This window comes from Eufriesea mexicana, unplaced genomic scaffold (assembly GCF_001483705.2).
Source record: "Eufriesea mexicana isolate 0111107269 unplaced genomic scaffold, ASM148370v2 scaffold572, whole genome shotgun sequence".
NCBI lineage: Eukaryota > Metazoa > Arthropoda > Insecta > Hymenoptera > Apidae > Eufriesea > Eufriesea mexicana.
Window position 1 is genome coordinate 1,004,593 of NW_016908738.1, and position 21,520 is coordinate 1,026,112.

Below are 21,520 nucleotides of genomic sequence, written 5' to 3' on the forward strand. Positions count from 1 at the left end.
TTTCTCTATTCGCATTCCACTTATTCCTTTCTTCAATTCTTTTGCATGCCATTTCTATTTAACTATTACGATGGTATTTACTTCAACTTGTTCGCGAGACATATTTCAATCTTGCAAAATGTATTCGATCTTTTTAATACCGTGCTTAGCTGTAAAAATTTCTTATTATGAAACTAAAGGGTAGAAACTAACCTAAACAACTAGGTTGTTTAACTAACCTAATACCATATAAAGACATTTCCATCCATTATAATTTATACTTTCCTGATGACAGATCGATAATCATGATCGAGAGAAACGTTCCAACAAATAGCGCGACGAGGAAACGAAAAACTGAAAAGTCGGAAACAGCCGGGCTATGGTGTTTATTTTCTGTCCCGTGAGAACGCTGTACGTAGCCAGTCTCTCTCGGTATGTATTTACTCGCGGAATACGTGCGCTCTCGTGCGGCCAAGAAGACAATTACCTCCGCGGGGCAAACGGGCCCGGTCTTGTCGGCACGCTTTGTGCTGCGGCCACTTCTTTCCAGCCGTTCCTCGAATTTACGAAACGTTTCTGCAAGCGACGCGTGCACTACTCTCTCTGCCCGCCTGGAAAACCACAGGCACACTTTATTCCTTGATAGATATTCGTTTTGGTCCATTAGGTTGCATTTTCATGGTAACCGCTGATAAAGTCTGGAAAGTTTCTATACAGGAAAATTGAATTCACAGTATATGGTGGTTTTACTTACATTTCCTAGTTATTTCTAAAAGCTTTTACCCATGACGTTTTATTTCTTATATCAAGGAGTGTTTCTATGAAATTAGATAACTGAAGCTGTATATTCTAATAACATTACGTCTGTTTACCTATGTAATGTTAAGTTTTAAGTAGTAAGAGCATGTTTCTATGAAACGAAGGTTCACGATCTGTTTTCGGATAAATCCGTTATTCCAGGTACAATATTGACATAACATTTACTGTGATCCATCACGTGTATTGTAATTTACTTTGTATGTTCAGCCACATTTTAAAATAGTTTACAGGAACGTGAAACTTAATACGTCTTTCAATATCAACCACTATTGCCTATTTAAACCGGTATTCCAATCATCTTTATAAAAATGTACATGCTTTGATTTATACCTTTATACTTCAACCACACCGTTAAAGAAACTCAAAGTATCGTCTCGATCCCCCTTCTCGCCAAACGAATCTACGTGTCGAAGAGAATCGCGACAAGAAGTCAAGACAAGCTGACTATCCTGTGCACGCTTCTCAGCGTGTACTTGCGGTGTCTTGGGGCCGGTACTCGCGCATGTGCCAACAGAGTATACACGTCGGTGGAGAGCGGCAAAGCCATCCACTCGACGAAGTCAAAGCCTCTGCTCTTCCCCTGTTTCATCACTTTTTCTTCTTCCTTTTCCTCTTCGTGATGCCTTAGTCTTCTTACCGCCCTTCTTCTCCTTCATCATCTTTCTCTTCTTCTTCTTCTTTTCCTTCTTCTTCCTCTTGGTCTTGACCGCCGGTTCCCGGCGATCTTCTGCGCCATGGCGGCGAGTGGGCGGCGGACGGCAATTAGCATACTCGCGTGATCAAAGCGGTGGGACACGTGCGACCAGAATTAACGACCACCAGCGGGACGACTCTTTCTTCGCGGAGTGTGCGCGCGATAAATCGCGCTTCCGATGCCTTCGTTGACACCCGCTATGCCGCCCACGCGTATCCCCACCCATTCGTTTGCCCACGAGCACGCGGTGTCCTCTGTCGAGCGTTTTCTGATCCATCTCACGAGCAGACCCAACGAGGACTCGCGGCACGATTCTTGTTGCCTGAGCTTTCGGCAATCGTTCTGAGCCGGTTATATATAGGCGGGTGTCTTCTTTATCTCGCTATTGCTGGATAAATTTACGTGAGGAGGTCCAATGATGGTTTCCGCTTGGATCTCTTCAAAATTATGTTCCCTGCAAAAATTATATATATATATTCATCGTTTTATGTTACAGACTAGATAAATTAGAAAGAAATGTGTAATGTACTTCACTACAATGTGTAATGTTGACTTTGAGGTTAAGATCGATAGGTTAAGAAATCAGATGTATTCTGGTTTACAGTGGATAAGAAGTTTGTCACTTCTAAGTACTATAGAAAGAAGCGACCATAGTAATTTATCTCGAGGAACTGTTGACCTCAAAACACTTGAGTAGGTTTAGCCAGCAGGAAGTCTAACGGAATCGCAATTCCCAAAGCGAATCAAGTGGAAGGTGCAAGTGTAAGATGGATTCTCAGCATGATCTTAATATTGCCACTTATCCCGAATTCCCTATTACATGAGAGTATCATTTTCTGGTATCTCGAATGTTCATTTCGTTGGTTTACGGTTGACTGTAATCCTTATGGTCTTCTGTAACCACCTACTTACCGAAAGAATATCATTGACAGTATACAATACAGTCGGCCAGAAGCGTGATTTGCCGAGCAGACACGCGTGGTTGCCCGTAATCAACCACAACATTGTATGATGATCAGCCAGCGGGTGTTTGTATTCCAATAGTTTCCGGGTCTCCCTTCGTGGGTTTTATTTTTTTACGCGTGAGGGCGCGACCGTCTCGTTCCATGCTTTAATCATTGAAATTTTGTTAACAATGTAAGTAACTGTCTACATATTTCTATTAATTCCACAAAACATAGCTAATAAAATAAGAAAGGAAAGAAAAATTATTACCGTGTCAACGATATCTGTGTTCCTCGGTTTTCCAAAAACGGATTTCGCCTTGTTTCACCGTCAATAACTCTTCAAACGATCCCCCCTGTTATCCCGAAATTCTCCCCCAATTCTTCCCCGGCCATAAATTAGCAATAAACCGATCCAGCTGAACTCAGTTACGTTATGGATAGGCGAATCCACCGGTGGAGTCGATCGATCGTTCGGTATTGTTCGTGTCGCGTACCTCGTCTTATTTGCTTTAGGCGAAATATACGAAATCCGACACCAGCGAGAGAAGGAGAGGGGGTGGAGTGAAACAGATAGATATAAAGTCTGAACAAAACAGCGGCGAATGGTTAGGGGTCGATAATACAGGGAAATGCAAATCGCAATATGCTAATGCAAGCAGCGAGAACGTTTGTCTAACCGAGCGTTAAGATCCCAGGCCAGGACTCCTTGTTTCACGCGTGAACGAGCCTTAACCCGCCGCAAAACCAACGCCTGAACCAACATGGACTGTTTTCGCGCACCACCGTGCTGTCTCTATCGTCGAGTAGATCCTGATGGAGAGAGGGTGGACATGGTGGAACACAGAGGATGATGGAACCTTAAATTCATATAGGTTGTTGTTATTATTTTTTTTTTATGTGAAATTTATGAAACATTGAAAGAGAAATTCATATAATTATTTACTAAAAACTTGTTATGATATATAACCTTTTCGTAATTGAAAATAACAAATAATTTGTAAGTATAATTTTTTATGTAAACCTTATTTACTTATTTTTTTCATGATGACAGAAGCCTAGGGTGCCCAGTTTCCGCTTTGTCTCTACATTCAGGGGTGTATGATTTCTCATCACAGTTCATTGAAGTCATTTAACTGTTAGAATTATTGGATAGGGGATGGAAGGGAGCCGGTGGAGAAAATGGTATTGATATGTAGTTATATTGGCAGGTTTTTGTGCTGTTGTCCCAGATAGTTTTAATTTAGATTGTACGACTCGGGGAAGAGGTAGGCAGGCTTTTAAGAAATGAAAAATCCGGCCAGGGGCGGGACAGTAGGAAGGTACGGTGAAGAAAATGAAGCGTATAGTGAATGCTTTTGTTCTTTGGCTGCCTTTGGAATGAAATCACTGGTTAAAATGTTGCGGACAAATCTTTTTGTTTCATCAAGTATTTGTACGCTTTTGCGTTATTGCGCAGCTTTGTCCTTGTTTATCTAAGGTTAAATAACAAATGAAAGTTAACTATAAAGTCGAAATTCAAAATTTGCCTACAATGGGAGAAAAAATATTGAAAAGATTTTTACTGTAATTGAATAAATGTCATTTAAAAATACAGACGAAAAAGTATTTCAAATTTTTATAAACTTTATTAAAAATAATACCTTTTTACGAAACACTGTATTTAATTTTCAATCCTATCAATATATATAATCCTCTGCAAAATGCTTCCTCTCTGAATGAATCCTCATATCAATAACAGCCATTAAAACTACTCCAACTCTAATGAAGCATCATTCACAACATTTGTATAGTTCAACAAACAATCTCAAGTTCTGAAAGAGTGACATTAATTGTTTCAATTGGTCATCATTATTTCCCGTGTCGAATATTGCGTTACAGAACATGTTTGCCAATCACGCTCGTGGATATATTTAATCTGGCAGGGTCTTCTGTTTGCATAGCCACTCCATGATCACCAGGAACGTGTAATTAAATTATCCATCATTGTTTATTTCCACTGTTGCCTGAGAAAATAAACACACGTTGATTTTATCGGCATACGAATAACGACAAACGTATCGTCAGTAGTGTTATAGCAGACCTATCCATGATCGGGTATAACAAGAGACTGCCACTCTACTTACTTTCAGTCGTCTTAGCGCACCCCATGCCAACTTGCGGCTTTATAAGAAATCATTGACACGTGGAAAACACGTGACCAATCGCTTGCAGGCAATATTAATACCACTGTTTATTTTCAATGTGAGAAAGCATCCAATGGTGGGGGATTGAATATCAAGGAACTCGCGAGTGGATGGTCTTATGTCGTTACTTCGATGAACGAAAGATAACGCTACTGTCCTCAAATGACGCTCCTTACAGAATCTTGGTTCCCTCTGTGTGTCATTATACAGGAAAGGAGAGTTCAGAAAGAGATTAACACACTCAATACGACCTTCCTCTTTTTCTATCTTGCACTTAGAGCACAAGACGAAGCACGGAAGTAGAGATAGTTTGTTCTACTTGTCGGTGCGGCTTGAACAGTGTTGCTCTACTTGACGAAGTATAGCAATCAAGCGAAAACACGACGGATTGTTGGTTCAGGCTATCAGGCTGTTAAGCAGCGTTCATGGCTGAAACGGGGAGTCGTCGAATTAACTCCATATATTGCCGTATCATTTAGAAGTTATATCACCTCATTTGTATTTCTTACATTTTGTTTTGCCTTGCTTGTAACGCTGTAATATTTCGAACTTTTAACCTCTTCACTGTGTACATCTCAGGTTTCAGACAATACACGTTCTTATGATACCTTCATAACAGCGATACCAAATTAATCCTAAAATTATGAAAAAATTCTTATAATGATTCATATGCAATTCGGGTATGTATATAAAGTTTGAAAATATAAAAATATATTAGCATAATATAGTATTTTAATATTTTAAGTCTATGTATACTTTCAAGATAAGCAAGCTAAAGAGATTTCACCTTGCATAAAAATTATGGATGCTAAGAATATAAAAATGTCACAGTACCGTAACAACAAAAGCCGTGACTTTTGACGTCACGCAAAAACGTGTGTCACGCGTGCATACGCACGCGTCCGTCACGTACGCGAGATCCTCCGCCGATCCAAGAAATTCTGTTTCATGGTAAACGTCGGAGAAGACCGGTAGTACTCTACTTGATATCCCAGGGGCTCGGGGGCGTACACCTTTAGACGCGCACCACATCCACGTAGACATTCCTCTCTCTCTGCCATGCACCGCACCGGAGAACGGTGCAAAAAGGGAGAAACAATGGGGATCCCATGGGAGCGTATCCGTCGGTGCATCCCCTAATTAAGATTGGCCTTGTTTTAAGCAGTCCGCTGAATGATTCGCCGATCCCCTCGAGAAGAACCGATACATCGGTTTGCGTTCCGACTATATACCCGATCGACGAGGAGCACACAAGAGCGTGACGTAATCCTTCCTTCTTTTTCTTTCTCTTCCTCCCCTTCCCGCGCTTCCACCATCCCCCTCCCTTCTCCCTAACCGTTTTGTTGCGTAATCTTTCTGGAACGTTAAATTCCTGAAAGCACCGGTTGAAAGGCGAATTATTTCTTACTTTCTTCGCCGCTGTCTCTCTTGCTCTTTACCTTATTCCTTTCTCCGTAGTTTCTCTCTTCCTTTCTGTCCTTACTCTCTATCCACCTTCGGTTTAGTTACGCGATCGCGGAAAACGTTTTTAATCGTTCGACCACGACAATGAACGAACGGTGGAGTAGCGATATCGTGTGTCGCTCGCGGTCGTTATGGTTTATGCCGTAGAAAAGAGAGAAGTTGTATGCGGGAAGGGAAACGCGAATAAATGTACAGCGGAATAAGGAAATAACGAGTGACGACAGTGAGAGGTTATCGATTATCGTGCGTAGCTTACGATTCGTTCGCCTCGCGTGCGCTGCCTTGAGGAACTGGGGCGGGGAGAGGCGAAGATGCACGGTGCGAATGAAGCGTGTCGAGATGGGTGGTTGGGTGGGCGTCTGTACATGATCCTCTGCGTGGGTGTAATGAGTGCGAACGAATTGCTGATTAATGGATCATAGCGAGGGTGGGAAGAGCGATTCTTTTAAGGTGGTCGCGTTCCTTATGCTACACCGCAGTGATTGGTTCTTGTAAATCCTAAGGAGCTCTTGTTAATATATTTTATATTTATAGGTGTGTTCAGTACGTCTGATTTTATTCAAATTTTGATATCAAAATTAAATAATTGACGAATAATTTCAATTATTGGAAGCACATATTTTCATTATTATGGCGTTACTATACATACTAAACAGTCATTGGTCTAGACGTCTTAGGGGAAAAAAAGTTACTATAGAGAATTTAACTAGTGATTTCAACGTGTTTTGGGAGACCTAGGTTATCGCGGGCTTGCCGTTCGATTCCCGACTAGCTAATTTCTTTACACAGGGAAAAAGCCAGGCTTGATAACCTGTGCGCGCAGAATCTAACAAGATATAGGCGGAGGAATTAGCTCTAACGAGATTAAAGATTTTAGACGGAACGCGCACAGCAGCCCCGTAGAAGATTAACCACGAAAGAGTAGGCCGAGAGAACGGTATTGTTCGGTGTCCCTGCTATCTTCGCCATATTTGTCCCTTTATAACGAACATTTTCTCACTTAAAGTTTTAATGAAATTTATATCGACGGAGGAATATTTCCTACTTATTTCTTCCTTTGCTTCTTTATCATCGATTCGTACATGTAAAACATTGAAAACAGGCCCTAAAGTTCACTGCTTGTGGATTACCTTCTAAACCTGAAAGTGCACAAATAAATTTATTTTTTAATCGACGGATCGTTGTATAATGAATTTAATCATACAGTTATTAATTGCTTAAATTGCCAGAAAGTATAAAATCATGAAATTGCAAAATATATATTTATTATAATTATATAATTACGTATATTTTCAATTTATATGCGCGAGCGTTTCAGTTCATAAACCAGTTGCAGTTTTCTCCAAAAGATACCATAATACCAATTAAATTCCTTTTCCTAACCTATAATTACGTTTCCCCCCATATGCACGATTTTTTATGACTACAGATTTCCTGTATTTCCAAACAAGTCTAATTTAACTTTCTATAAATAAGGCCTCTAATTCCAGATTATTTTCGTTCCTAAAAATATAATTAATATATTTACATATAAATGACTCTAACCTTAACCACATAACAAAAACTATCCGTACCCGAGTTCTGGCATCCAATACCAAACGTGTACAACTTCAAGCGACACATACTGTACATCTTTCACGGAACGACAAACAACTCTCGGGAACGAGCAAACTCTCGCGTTCCATGTGCGATTTAACAGATCCCGAGAGACGTTTAGAGGACGATAAGGGGGCGCGGTTTGAGAGAATGCAGATTGAAATTGTCATAGCCAAATAGAACAGGAAAACGGACATGAGTTGAGCAACACGATCGTAAAACGGGGCTGCCTATTTATCCACGTTTCTTTCTGTGGGTTCGTAAACAAACCACGGCAGCGAATCTTACAAGCTTCAGACAACCTGACGAACGGTCGCCCTTTCGTCTGGTATCGTCGGTTTACGACCGTCCCGACGACAGATGTCGTCTGATCCTCGTCGGTAGCGCTTCCCGTGCTCGTCGTGACGCCTCTTCTTTGACGATCCGTATCTTTACTTCTTCTGGCCTAAAGGGATCCGATTACAGTTTTTCCGGCTGCTACTTGCAGCTCATGGAAGAACGAGGTTGTTGTTGGAGAACGAGGTTCTCTTTGAAGATTCCTGGCGGAGGTTGCTCGTTTGCTGCGAGCTAAGGAGAGGGTTGTATCGAGAGTAGACTGAGTTATCGAAGTAGTTCGAGTGGTGAAGCGTGTTTCGCGGTGTAGGAATAGCTTTTAGTGGGGAGCTGATTTTCTCGGAATTTTTGGATAGGGTTGGGTAGCAACTTCGATTTGGTAGAAATGAAAAAGTTAAGCTGGACGTTATGTTCAGTGGAACTATAGAATAAAATCCTGAGTTCATCTATTTATGAATTTTGGAATCCTCTATATACCTTCCATCAAAATACGATCTTGTCAGTTTTCAGTTACTTCATCCATCTATCTAACCAATCTCATAAGTCAACCAGATGTCGTACACACCGAAATCTTTGCGGCTTTCATCCCCCTTCGTATCGTACCACCACCTCCTCTACGTGTCATCGTCGATCGGAATTAATTAGCCGGAAGGAACGACACGGATCGTGATTCCTGTACGAACATCGTGCACCGTATTCGTGTATACTCGTCAAGAGAAAACTTCACTTCCTTGTTCCCGCCGCAATCTATGGCCGCCCTTCGGCCAGAGTCGGCCCGAGGGCCATCCCCTATTTCGCCGTGAAGTCACGAGGGGGGTCGTTGGATATAAGAGATACGGACGAGGAACGTTGCATAAGTATAATGCCGGCAGAGAAAAGGGGGATGTTCGGTAATCGATACTAATTAGGACGAGACAAAGTTTCGGTTGTAGGAGGAACATGCGAGAGGAACAAGGGCTCTGGTGTACCCTTCTACATGCTCGTGATACACAGGCATGTATATCCACGAATACAGTGGCTAATTATTGTGTTCTGAATACTGTTCCTTTCGATATCTTTTTTGTGGTATTAGTAGGTACAAATTTAAAAAATATTGATTACAGGACATAAGCACGCATAGCGATATTTGCATAAAAAGGTATCGAAATTAAGCATCTGAGATATGAAATATGTGGAATTCTTGGAACAATAATAGGAATTAGGCTTCTCATAAAGTATACTGATTCTTAACATATTCTTCGATGTGTCCTAGTTCTGATAAAGAATTAATCATCGGGAAGTCTGATGTATCAAACGACTCTGCTTCGACGGCACGTGAAAAATGTATGGTCCGTACCAGATACGGATCTAGTTGTCAAGGGGTTAACACTGGATCGACTGTTCACTCTACTGTAGTGGTTGTTTGTATATACATGCGACTACTATACTGGCCCTTCATCACGAAAGGGTTAACGATACGATCACGAATAATTTCTATTTGAAGGAACATGGCTAATTACAACTCTGGCCTTAAGGACTCTAAAACAATGACTGTTCTACTGATACATTGCTTATTAAAAGTACGCTTGTCTTGCTTGGAGTAACAATTACTGATACTTTATTAGTATCTTATAAAACGGAATTTGACTTATTTCAAAAGATTCTTCCCTGACCCTAGGAAAAGGGATTCAAGAAAAATGTCATAATCTCAATTCAGCATCCTCAACCAATGGAGAACAAAAGTGGCTGTCGAATCAATGACACTCACGAAGACGAATCAATGGTTTCTAACGAGACCCAGTAGTCGGATACACTATGCCTTTACTTCATGGGGTAGGAACCAATTAAGGAACAATTAAAGCATGTTAAGCACCTTCGAGTTACGAGATCTATACCATGAATATCTACAGATATACACAGATCGATTAGAGCTAACACACCCACGTTTGGACACTGCGAGGGCCATTAAACTGACGGTGTCTCAACAAACTCATCACATGTCAACGCTAGACGATGACTTGAAAGGGCTTTCAATTCGAGTCTAAAGAGTAACTGATGAAAGTATGGAATTGTTATAGCACTAGCTAGTGACCATCGTCTATCTCATTTGCATCTAGGACTCTCAGCAAATAAAACTTAGATAGAGTCAATTCGCAGTCAGTTTAACAAATAGGCTCGAGCTACGCTGCCACAGTGTCAAAGATTTTCTAAATTTTCTAAAAAATTCTATAGGTAAGGAATGTTACATTTCTAACCACAAAAAAAAAGGAAGACACCACTTCAACCGTACCTAAAATTATCGATATACCTTAAGCTACCCATATGTACTCTAATGGCTTACACATAAATCATTCCAAACCAATAAAAATTATCACCGAATAGGTATCACGAGGGTCTACCAACAATGTTAGGACGGAAAGGGTTCTTGAAATAATGGAAATGTCATAAAACTTATCTCGCCTAAACACGGATATGAGCGGCTTATCGTTCAACCTTCGTTTTCCATCCCTCGAACCTTTCCTCTTGGTTCCACGAAAATGCCATTTTTATCATTTTCCACGTTTTCCATCCAGGTAACGTCTTGTGAAAAAACATATACTTGTACCTATACATATAAACAATTTTATTATGTTGTTTACATTGTATATACACGCTAACACACATGAAAACATACACGTTGAACGGATATATCCGTCAGCTTACCGGGTTAATACTACGATGCACAACGTATTGTGGGCTTTCGGGTGGATTTATCCCCCATTATAATGTCGGCGTAGAGTGTTCTCGACGTAAATGGGCCCTATCGCTGTCACGTGGACAAAGCGCGGACCGACGAGCCCGTGACGGCAACGTGATACCTCCTCCGACAATAATCATAATAATAATCATCATAATCATAATAATGGGAATCATAATCGTTTCGTGGCGGGGTACTAGAGACCGCTCTCTCTGCCCCCGTGGTTGCCGGTGCCGATGATAAAGGCAAAACGCGGCGTGTACTCTGTACGGACAGAGAAGGAGAAAGAAAAAGATAGAGAGAAAGAGAGAGAGAGAAGAATGAAGAGGAAAAGAGAAAAAGAGAAAGATAGAAAGGGTGAGTATGGTAGGGACCTGGTGCACGTTCACGCGGCTTCCTCCTTCCTTTCCTCTTCTACCCCCTCCTTCCGCTCCCCTTTGAATGGGGAGCAGCCCTCCCGCGGCCCCGGATACATCATCGGATCTGAATATGGATTTCTTTCTTTCCGACCGCCGCTTTGTCGAATTATTATTCGTCCCCTTCTGTATACTTACCTTACCCCCACTACCGCCTTCCATACGGGGTGAACTACCTAACTCGCGCACCTGAGTAATTACTAATTTAGTAACCTTATCCGTTGTCTGAAAAATGATCGTTGATCCTGAATTCGATAGCTAGCGAAGTTCGCTCATCGATCATTTTGGCGGCAAATACGAAAACCATGAAAATATCGTGTTTCCAATTTGTGTTCATCTGAAAATTTTCAATATTTAAGTAAGAGATCTCCTTAGGCATTGAAATTATAATTAGCAATTAGTATACTTTTATTCAAGTTTTCGTGTTTTTTTGTTACCTATGACACTGCATTTGTCAATATGAAAGACGTATATGTTCTTCCCTTTTTATTTTTTCGTTTTCCTCTTTTTTTCGTCTGTCAGTTTTAGTTTCATTTTTCATATTCTTCTTATTTGGTTGGTCCTTTATTTCCAAACCGTCTCGACTTACCCTTGCGTACCGCGGGACCTAACCTCGAACAGAATGTGCACTCGACTGTTGCATCCTTTTTCCTATTCGTCTTGCTTGCCTCTTCCCTTGCAGCACTCTATACTGGTTATCTAGTGCGGCGGTGACATCCTGCGCGGTGTCGTTTGCTCGTGATTTGATCTCGATCGATTTGTCCGGGTAAATGGGGTCCGTTCGCAGGATCGGGTTTTTGCGGTTTTTTGATCGTCTTCGGCGGTTGATTGCGGTTAGTAGTAGAGAGTGGGTTTCTTTTGTGGTAGTCGATATTATTTCTGGGGAATTTAGTTATTGGATTTTGCTTGTGGTTTTGAGTTATTTATCGCTTTAACCAACGTCGAATTTCCTGTGAAACGATGTAACGTGAATATGCAACAAAAACGTGTAATAAAGCATATTTAGTTGTATATAAAAAACTCGAAATGATCCAAAACTCTCGCAATCTCACCCGTTTCAATATACGATACATCTCACCGCCAACATAAACACATATTTATCTTCCTCAAACTCTCTTCCACCTAACCTTGACCGCATTAGTCGATGAACCGTCGATACCTTTTCCCCATAAGAGTCATTGCGGAGCTATGGCTAGTAGAACCATACCTTCGACCATCTATTCGCTGGCCGCCTATTGATTGCAATATTGCGCGACTAACACGTATTTAGGGGTAGCTGGCCAACAAAATCTATTTGACCATCGACTCAGCCTTTTCATAAACATCGATACCTCAAATGACAGGCGTTCGATCTTCACTAGCCGAAATCGAACATCGTCGATGACGCTAATATATCGCGACCCCCCACCCTCTATGATTTCATGCTTCGTGTATTTCCGTCACTCTACGGAAGATAATTCCGTGACGTTCGAAAAACGATTTTGGAGGGGGAATGAGAGAGCTAGTCAGTGAAACGGGACGCTCTTTCGTGGAGAGAGACCTGTAAACCGTGGCCAAACAAACCCGAAATAGCTAGGCTAGTTGAGAAGCTGGCCCATAAACAAATAATAAACGCTTCTACGCCGTTATGGTGAAGTTTGTACTCGATAGCCGGCCGGCCTCGTTAGATGACTCATGTGATTTCCGAGCACGGGAGATTGAAATTGCTAGCTGGAGGATACGGTGATGATTAGAAAGAGGCTTTATGGCGATGGTGAGGTTACCAAACTCGTGATGGTTTTTTAGGAATTTGTGGAGAATAAGTATTAGTGGTGAGTGGAAAAATGTTTAGGATACATGATGGTTTTGTAACTGTTGGGAAATTTAGGGAAATTATAATTGCTGGTAATTAAAAGTAGATTTTAAACGAAATATATTACTTGACTTGGATAATTATTTTCGAATTTTTTAGGGGAAATAATGGCGGCGATCAATAGGAAATGGTTTAGGAATTGCAACTACCTTTTATTGAATATTTAATGAAGTTAAAATTGGTAAGAATAATGGAAAGTTAATCTACTTATTTTCATTTACAATAAAATATGACGTAGTTCCAATACTTATACAGTTCATGTATATATACAGTCACATTTTAATACTTGAAATTGATATAATTATGCAATTGATTTAACAGGTGGATAACAAAGATATCGGAAACACGAGGAAATATGAAAAATATGATTCTATTAGATAATATAAACGAGAAAAGTATAAAGAAAAATACGAAAATAACGAATAAAGAGGTTATCTTAAGTAAGAGATAAATTATCCCAAAGGATTAATAGCATCAGCGACTTATCTTCCTCGTGCACATCTGTAATTCCGAGTAGCCAGGCGCTTCGGGAGTAATCGAGTTCGTGAGCAGATTAAAATCTTCTCAAACTCGCATTAAGGAAGCTTGAAGGTGCGTCCGCACGAGAATTGGTCACTCCCTCGGCGTGTGTCGTACGTGTAGAAGTTGACGCGACGCCTGTTCCCTTAAACGTTGCCCACGGGGTTGCAATCATCGTTCCCGGGCCCGGCCAAGGCCACACCCTCGATTCTCATTAAGATTTACCGCCTAAACGAGCGCTACCTATGCTCTGGCGGGCCAGCTTCGAAAAATAATAGAAAATGACGCGGCCGCTTTTTTTTTACGGCGACGACGCCGATTAGCGGAAGGCGGAGAAACGTTTCTGAACCCCTCGACTTCCTCTCCTTCCCTTTCCTTTTTTTCTCTCTCCCTTTTTTTTTTTTTAATACCTAACCCTTCCTCCTCATCCTTCCAACATTATAGTAGGTTGGTGCATATGAAATATCGCTTTACCAAAGTTTTAGATGCTCGATTACCGTGAGTTAAATTTTGTACGATACCAAATCTTTCGGAAATTAGGAAATTAGAAAATTAGGAATTTAGAAAAATTAGGAAACTAGAAAAATTTGCATAGTAATACCCTTCGAAGAGCAACCCTTCGTGTTGCCCCTGTGACGAACTGATGGGGTACTCAAAGGATTAAGGAATAAAATTTCTTGTAGCGGAATTCCGATAATTCCTCACTGAAAATTTCGAAGAACGAAATTATTAAATACATCGGATTATCGGACTGCACATGTACTGTACATGGTAATGATATACAATGCATAATAATAATATATATAATTATTATTCATTAGTAATTAATATATATATTTAACATGACCATCTCGGTTATTTTCATTTTTAGTAAGGTGATTCTTTCTGTTCTTAAATAAAACAGTTAATTGAACAAAAATTAAGTACTGTTATTTCATCGTTATTCTTTTATGTGCTACTATTGACGATAAAATAATTTTTTATTGTTTCTCCAATAAAAACTAAATTATATAATCGAAGATAACCAAGGTGGTCAGATTATACGGTCCACCCTATATTTCCAACTAAAATATCGTCACTCTCGAGTTTTACAGATTGAAATTACATCAACATAAATGAAACGAAAAGACCAATAGGATCAAAAAAGTAAGGCGGAATATACGCAGATCAGCAGAACGTAGAAGCATATAGGGTTAAAATCTCATCTTCACCTACGACGATTTTCTACCACGTTTATCATCGAAAGTTCACGGCACCTGGGTGAAAGCGTACAGAACCGAGAGGCGTGTACACGGTATATCTCGGAGAAAGCGTGTCGAATTTAATTCTTCGTAAAACTCCATTAATTTACGGGTGGTCGTGACCGCTAGAAGATCTAACGTGTACGACCATCCAGTTCAATTATCGAATTTATTTAATGCTGCCCGCCCGTAATGAGTACCTGCGTGCAAAAACCTATATTCCAGCGTGGACGCGCGAAAATATCGCCTCTTCCCCGCCCCAACCCTCCGAGCATACACCCCAAGAAGCAGGATTGGCTTTTCACCTGTCGTTAAGTCTACCTCGGTAGAGGGGGTCAGTTAGCGGTCTTAAGACCTCGTCTTTTAAGAACCCTGTCTCTCTCTCTCTCTCTCTCTCTCTCTCTCTCTCTCTCTCTCTCTCTCTCTCTCTCTTTTTCTCTCCTTTTGAGACTTCTGCCTCACCTTATCGTACCAAGGATTCGTGTCGTCAGTTCTTGTTGTTGGTTCTTGCGGGTCCTCTTATATACTGTCGGGCATCGGTTACCCTAGCTGTTGCTCTTCGTCCTTTTCCCCTCTATAATTTTCACTCGAATACCTGCTCTAATTATAGGTGGTTCGTCACGGCGAGAGTTCCTTTGTGGGTAGCCTCGGTAGGAGCAAGGCTACCGAGAAGCTGTCCTCTATGGTTGAAAATACAGGGTGAGCACGTAATTCGTGGCACAAGGGGGCAGGGGAAGTGGCCGGGAATTCCACGGGTCGAGAACGACAGAAGAACGATATCGAAATCGGGGACCAAGATCAGAAAGATGGTTGGTTCTTGAGATACGCGGGTGGATACAACGAAATGTAACCTTGCATACAATTTTTTACCACGGAATCTTTGTCGTTTTAACGCTAAAATGTGTCTGATATGATATACTAATTTTACAATTTTCGAGGACGTACATTATAGCTACTTTTAACAAAATTAATTTTAATTTCTATTCGGGTGGAAACGTGATTACACATACCATTACACCTTTGTTATACGAGTACTAATTAGCATTAGATGTGTATTAATTACTCATTATTAAGTCGGTAGTTTTAGTGTTAATATTGAAGATGTCTATCTTGCTCATACTTGAAAGAAAGTTTCTTGAATAAAATTTGTGATATCGTGTAATTACTTGGAGACGTAGAATATTGAGTATTAGAATATGTGGGGTATATTTTTAGTTAAAATAGAAATTCGTTAGAGGAAGATCAAAAAGAATGAAGGTGAGGTGGCAAAATTGCAGATTATAATCTTTGGATGCAACTTTGGCTGGATCTTATCATGCAACAGGGTAGGCTTTCTTAGAAAGAAACTACCCTCCTAGCAAACACTAATCTCAAGATTTTAAATTCTCTAAGGAGAGCCAGTACTTTTAGAAAGTACACATCTCAATTTCTTTAAACTCTCAAAGAAGGTCCTATCTTCTGGAGAGATGCATGTCTCAAGAGTTTTAATTCTCTAAGAAGTACTGCCTTTTTAAAAAGTACATGCGCCAACTTTTTTTAATTCACAAAAAAGCATCGTGTCTGTAGAAAATGCAAATTTCAAGATTTTTAATTTTCTAAGAATCTCTCTTTTAAATAGTACATGTTTCAATTTCTCTAAACTTGCAAAGAAAAACCACCCGTTTAGCAAATACAATTCTTTTGTAACTTCCAAAAAAGAATTATCCTAAATCTCAAGATTGTAGATATTTTAAAAAGTTCATATTCCAATTTTTCTAAACTCCCACAAAGACCATCATTTTAGAAATTTCTAAGCAGTGTACCACCACTAGATCTCGAATCTCGAACTCCAAAGATCACCGAAAATACCCGTAGTAAAACCTAGAAAACCCCATAGACACCTCTGTACAAATATTGTAATGCAGGAACAGAAATTGTTCCTAGGAATCACAGTGAATTGCAGATAACCAGCGGATAATAACGGTCGCTGCTTCCGGGATTGTTCCAGGTACCTCGGTGTGGAGCCTCGGCTGAACAGCGGATCGGGTTCTGGAAGCGGTGCCGAAGGCCAGGCGCAGATCGTCGGCGCGGGTGTGATCGGGCCGGCGAGCGCCGAAAAAAACTGCAAGAGCGTGCACCTGACCGCGAAGCAGCAGACGATATGCTCCCGCTCGCCGCCGGTCTTGCAGGTATTTACCTCACGGCAGGGGCAGCCTCTCCTCTCCGCTCGGATTAATGGCCGGGGAAGCACGCGGCTAATTCGATTCACCGACTCTCCGCGCGGCCTGTTGGCCGATCGTTTACGACATTGTACGCGCAATCTTTCCACTCTACCGGTTTTTGAGAAAGGGACCGAATGGGGAAATCGGTTCTCGGTTCTTTTCTCCTTCTTCGTCCATATCTGCCTTCTTTCTTCGGTTTCGTGTGGAAAAGAAGATATTGGGGATAACTCGATCACTGGTAACGTTATCCGCACGATCTTTCCTCTCTGTCGATTTTTGGACGGAGAACTGATAGGAGATTGATCTTAGGTTCTCGATTACTTGGGCTTCGTCTCTCTCTTTTTTGTGGAGATGGAGATGTTTGGATAATTTGAATGCTCGGAATGCCGCGTGTGTGGTCCTTCCCTTCTGCCTATTTTTGGATACAGAACGGGTGAAGATTGATTTTTGGTTCCCGATTCTTTTGTTTAGTCTTCTCTGTTTTCTCTTGGAAAGGAAATGTTTAAATAATTTCTTTGTCAATTCTAGAATAGAAAACGAATAATTTTTGATTTACTGTGGAAGAGGAAGTGGTAATTTGAAATTTTTATCATTTGTTCACTCACGACGTCAGGTGTTTGATTTTTGCCCGATTTTTTAGTAGAAAAGGAATGAAAAATGTCTTCTTTACTTCTTCCTTTTCTTAACTGTTATGCTCATTTTTTTGCTTTTCCATCTTTCGTTGTTGTATTTAGCGAATCATCAATGTGTTAAAGATTCAAAGACATTTCTAAAGACCTATATTTATCAATGAAAATATTCAATTAAAGGAGAATTAATAATTGATTTATTTCATTGGAGAAATTTAAAGAAGAAACTACGTTTCAACTGCATCATAATACTTACACACGAAAAAGAGAGGTCATAGGTAATTAAACGCAATAATGTTCAACTTTTCCCACAGGTGCTTTCTTTTCTTAATCTCGACGGTGAAATCCGCTCTGCTCATTCTATTGAAGAACAACCAATTTCTTCTTAATACTCTGGCACTATATCTTCGGGTATAGCTAAATCAGGATCCCCTAAAATACAGAAGAAACCGTGAAATAAATGGACGTATAAAATTAGCTTAAAATTTTCTCAAAATTGGCTCAAAATTAATTCAAAATTAGCTCTGTTGGCAGAATATTATTTCATTACTAGAAAAACGAAATCCTGACAGAGTATATCTGTAGACTTACGAACTAATCTTAATAAATAGATGATACAGTAAACTACTGGTGTAAGACAGGATATTATGGTAAGAGAAAATAAAAAAAAAAAAAAGAAAATATAGACACGCGTAGATACGTAATTTTCCAGTCACACGGCGTTACGGAGGGTTTAAAACGATCTTGGATCGTGAGGGGAAATTGAACGTCCGTGGAAAATGGCGCGAGAGCACCGGTGAATTCGCGCGATTCTAAAGAACTCCCGGAATGCGGCGGTCGAGTTGTAGCTTTCGTTTGCCGCGCCTGCAATATTTAATACTCGAGCTCTGGAACAGTCAGGGTCTTCAGTGAACCCTACACGACTCCTTTCGAGACGCTCGTGGTCGGGAAATGAAGTCGCGAATTCTGTGATCTCAGATCGAGCCTTGTATCCTCGTAAAACTCCTCTGTCATGGTAAATTAGTCTGAAACGGTCGAATATCCAAAATTAGCTATTCCAGGTAAATTTGAGTAATTCTGTGTTTCAGTCTTAAGGTGCTAATTTTTGAATTATGAATTGGTTAAAAGTGGCATCAATTTAAGAATGTTATAGTCCAAATCTAATTCTTTTTTCGAATTATACACTGTATTTTTTTATATAACAAACATGGCAGGAATGAGAAATTCTTAGTAAAGATTTGGAGTAATTGTTCGTCCTCGATTCAATGGTTAATTTGATATCTTACTTGCATGGAATACCTTAATTTAGTCTAAATTGAGATTCTTGTTGCGTGCATATTAAATTATAAATTCAATAAATGCGACAGAATATTTCGTTAATTTTCATATACTACTGCATTCTACTATTGGTTTTTATTGGACGAAAAGATAAATGACAAGAAGAACGATTACATGGATGAAGTTTGACGTTATTGGCTGGTATTTTTAAGAGGGCAAACATTTCTGTTTTTATACTCAAGTACAGTATATAATTTTGTCGAATATTCACCCAAAATTTAATATTCGAATTATTAATAATCACAGAGTGTACTTGTCACTTATTACCATGCATTATTATTATAAAAATGAACTTTCTTTTTCGAGGAAACGAACATTTTTGCGGCTTGAAATATGGAAATTTTATGATTATATGCGATTTCATAAATTCGATTAATACTTCTTAATTATATATCGTTTATGAGTAGTATAGTACAGCACATATGCTCGTTTAAAAATCAAGTCAAGAATCAGAATAAGTCAAACTACATCCACCCTACTTGCTGGGAATATCTCTTATCTTCTTACCATTTAATTTTAAATCCGTTACGAAAACCTGCAAAAGGATTATTCTTTTTTTATCGTCAAATTTAAAAATATAAATTTTCTTAAATAAATTGGTATAATTTTTTATACGCAATTTCCAAGTGATACACAGTGAAGCACGCTCATTTAAAAATTCCAACCAACAACGTCGAATCTCATCTTCATGTTATTCCGACTTCCTCCTTGTATCATTTCATTTGTACATTAAAAGTCGACACTGAGCACAGAAATCCACTAAAAACAAGAGAAAAAACATTTTATTAGGGAGAATTTGAAACAACCGCATTACTATAAGAAACTGCCCATACACGAATTTCAACATGGCCTTGCCATACAGCGCTTTAAAATCCACGTTACAACCTCAAAAGCTAATAAAATTTAAAACAATACCCGTATAATAAAATGAATTCTCCACGCAGAAGAATACCGGGAATGGTAGGTTTATGACAAAGCATTTTTGTAGAACAATGTATTGTGAGCTTAAAGGAAATCGCAAGCAGGCTTTTAGTCTTTTGAATTGGTTTTCAAATTCATGATCCATTTCCTTCTAAACCACTGAAACAATTTCAATCAAAATTTTATTGCTTGGTTTTTCAATTAAAAACGCGCCTTAATTACATTACGATAAATGACAAGACACAAATTATTCGACTTTGTTCATAATAAATATTGATATTTCGAATTTGAACAAGAATTCACTGATACGTATATAAATGTATATACCGTTTATTTAAAAATTATTACTATAGGATAGAACAAATTTTGCTGTAATTTACTAATCTGTAGGTGATGAAAATAGTAGAAGGATAGTAAAAATGTGATAATAAAACTATTAATTATAGTATATGTATGGTTCGCGTCGTGAATGAGATGCGTATATAAAAATTTTATAGTCCAGTGATTTCAGTCGACAACCTGCAAGCATCCATCCTCGTAATAAATCAATTTATGTAACATAGTTATTGAACTTGGAAGAAAAAAATTGACTGACCTGTTGTTACATACGTCCTATTATTCTTCTCATCGTAAATTATCATGATTCGAAATATTATTTCAGATGGTCCTCCCATAGAAATATTTATTTCGTAATTGGAAAAGATGATTCAACTTGTCGTCTGATTACTCCGTGTCCTGAACATAATAATTAATTTATTCATAAATTATCTATTTCTAATATATGAATATGCATTTGTAAGATTTGAAATCTAACCTATCAAAAAATCATTCATTACAGGTGCTTTCATTACACAATTGGAACTTTTAATTAAAAGATAAACCAGTTTATAGGTCAATGCATTGATATCAACATAACGCAAGATAACAGATTAACACCAAGTACAAAAAGCAATACTACATGTCAGTAGTATTACTTAGAAAGCAAAAAAGAAAATTTTTCTCGCGATCGACTGCATCGATAAGATAGTGTGAACGGTCACAATGCGACTAAACGTTGTTCAAAATCGCGTTTACTGCTACCTAATGCACAAATCTTGTCTTGGTGGAGAGGACGGGGGCTGGGCTTGACTAAAAACCGGTGCCTAGGTAAACTCCGGACGCCATATATCTCTTTGAACATTGCCGACCGTTTCGCTTTTCCGAATCCTACTTACCGACAAAAGGGCCATCTATGAATATTCATAACAACTCATCGTTAAGCGTTTAATCCACGTATGATTAACCAGATACTCATCGAACGATCTTCGATTTGCTTCGTGTTGAAATTTTAATAGTGAGACTTCATGTGCTTTTCTTTCTTCCTTTCTTTATTCTCTCCTCTGATTTTTTTATATCAATCGTGGTGAATTGACGTTTCGTGGACTTTTAGGTTACGAGTTCGGTTTGAAGTACATACAACAATGATGTTTACTGATGTTTTCTTATGAAATAATGTGAAATGTATCTTTTTTCATTATTGATTTACAATAATGTTCAGTACTACTCCGTAATATTGATTTTGTGATACTAAGTACGATTTTTGTTTGTTGTATTTGAAGTATGATTGACACTGCTAGTGTGATTTGACAGTTTGAGGTTAATTCAAGCGATTGATGGAACATGAATTCGTTCT

At 39.3% G+C, this 21,520-nt stretch overlaps 1 protein-coding gene across 1 annotated transcript in view; it reads left to right on the forward strand.

Annotated features, from left to right (window-relative positions):
- The window catches only part of LOC108545920 (protein Wnt-1), a 60,581-nt gene that overhangs the window by 29,773 nt on the left and 9,288 nt on the right, over positions 1-21,520 (forward strand). The window contains exon 2 of the mRNA XM_017897739.1: positions 16,747-16,927. Coding sequence (XP_017753228.1) covers positions 16,747-16,927 — 181 coding nt within the window. The remainder of the gene's footprint in view (positions 1-16,746; positions 16,928-21,520) is intronic.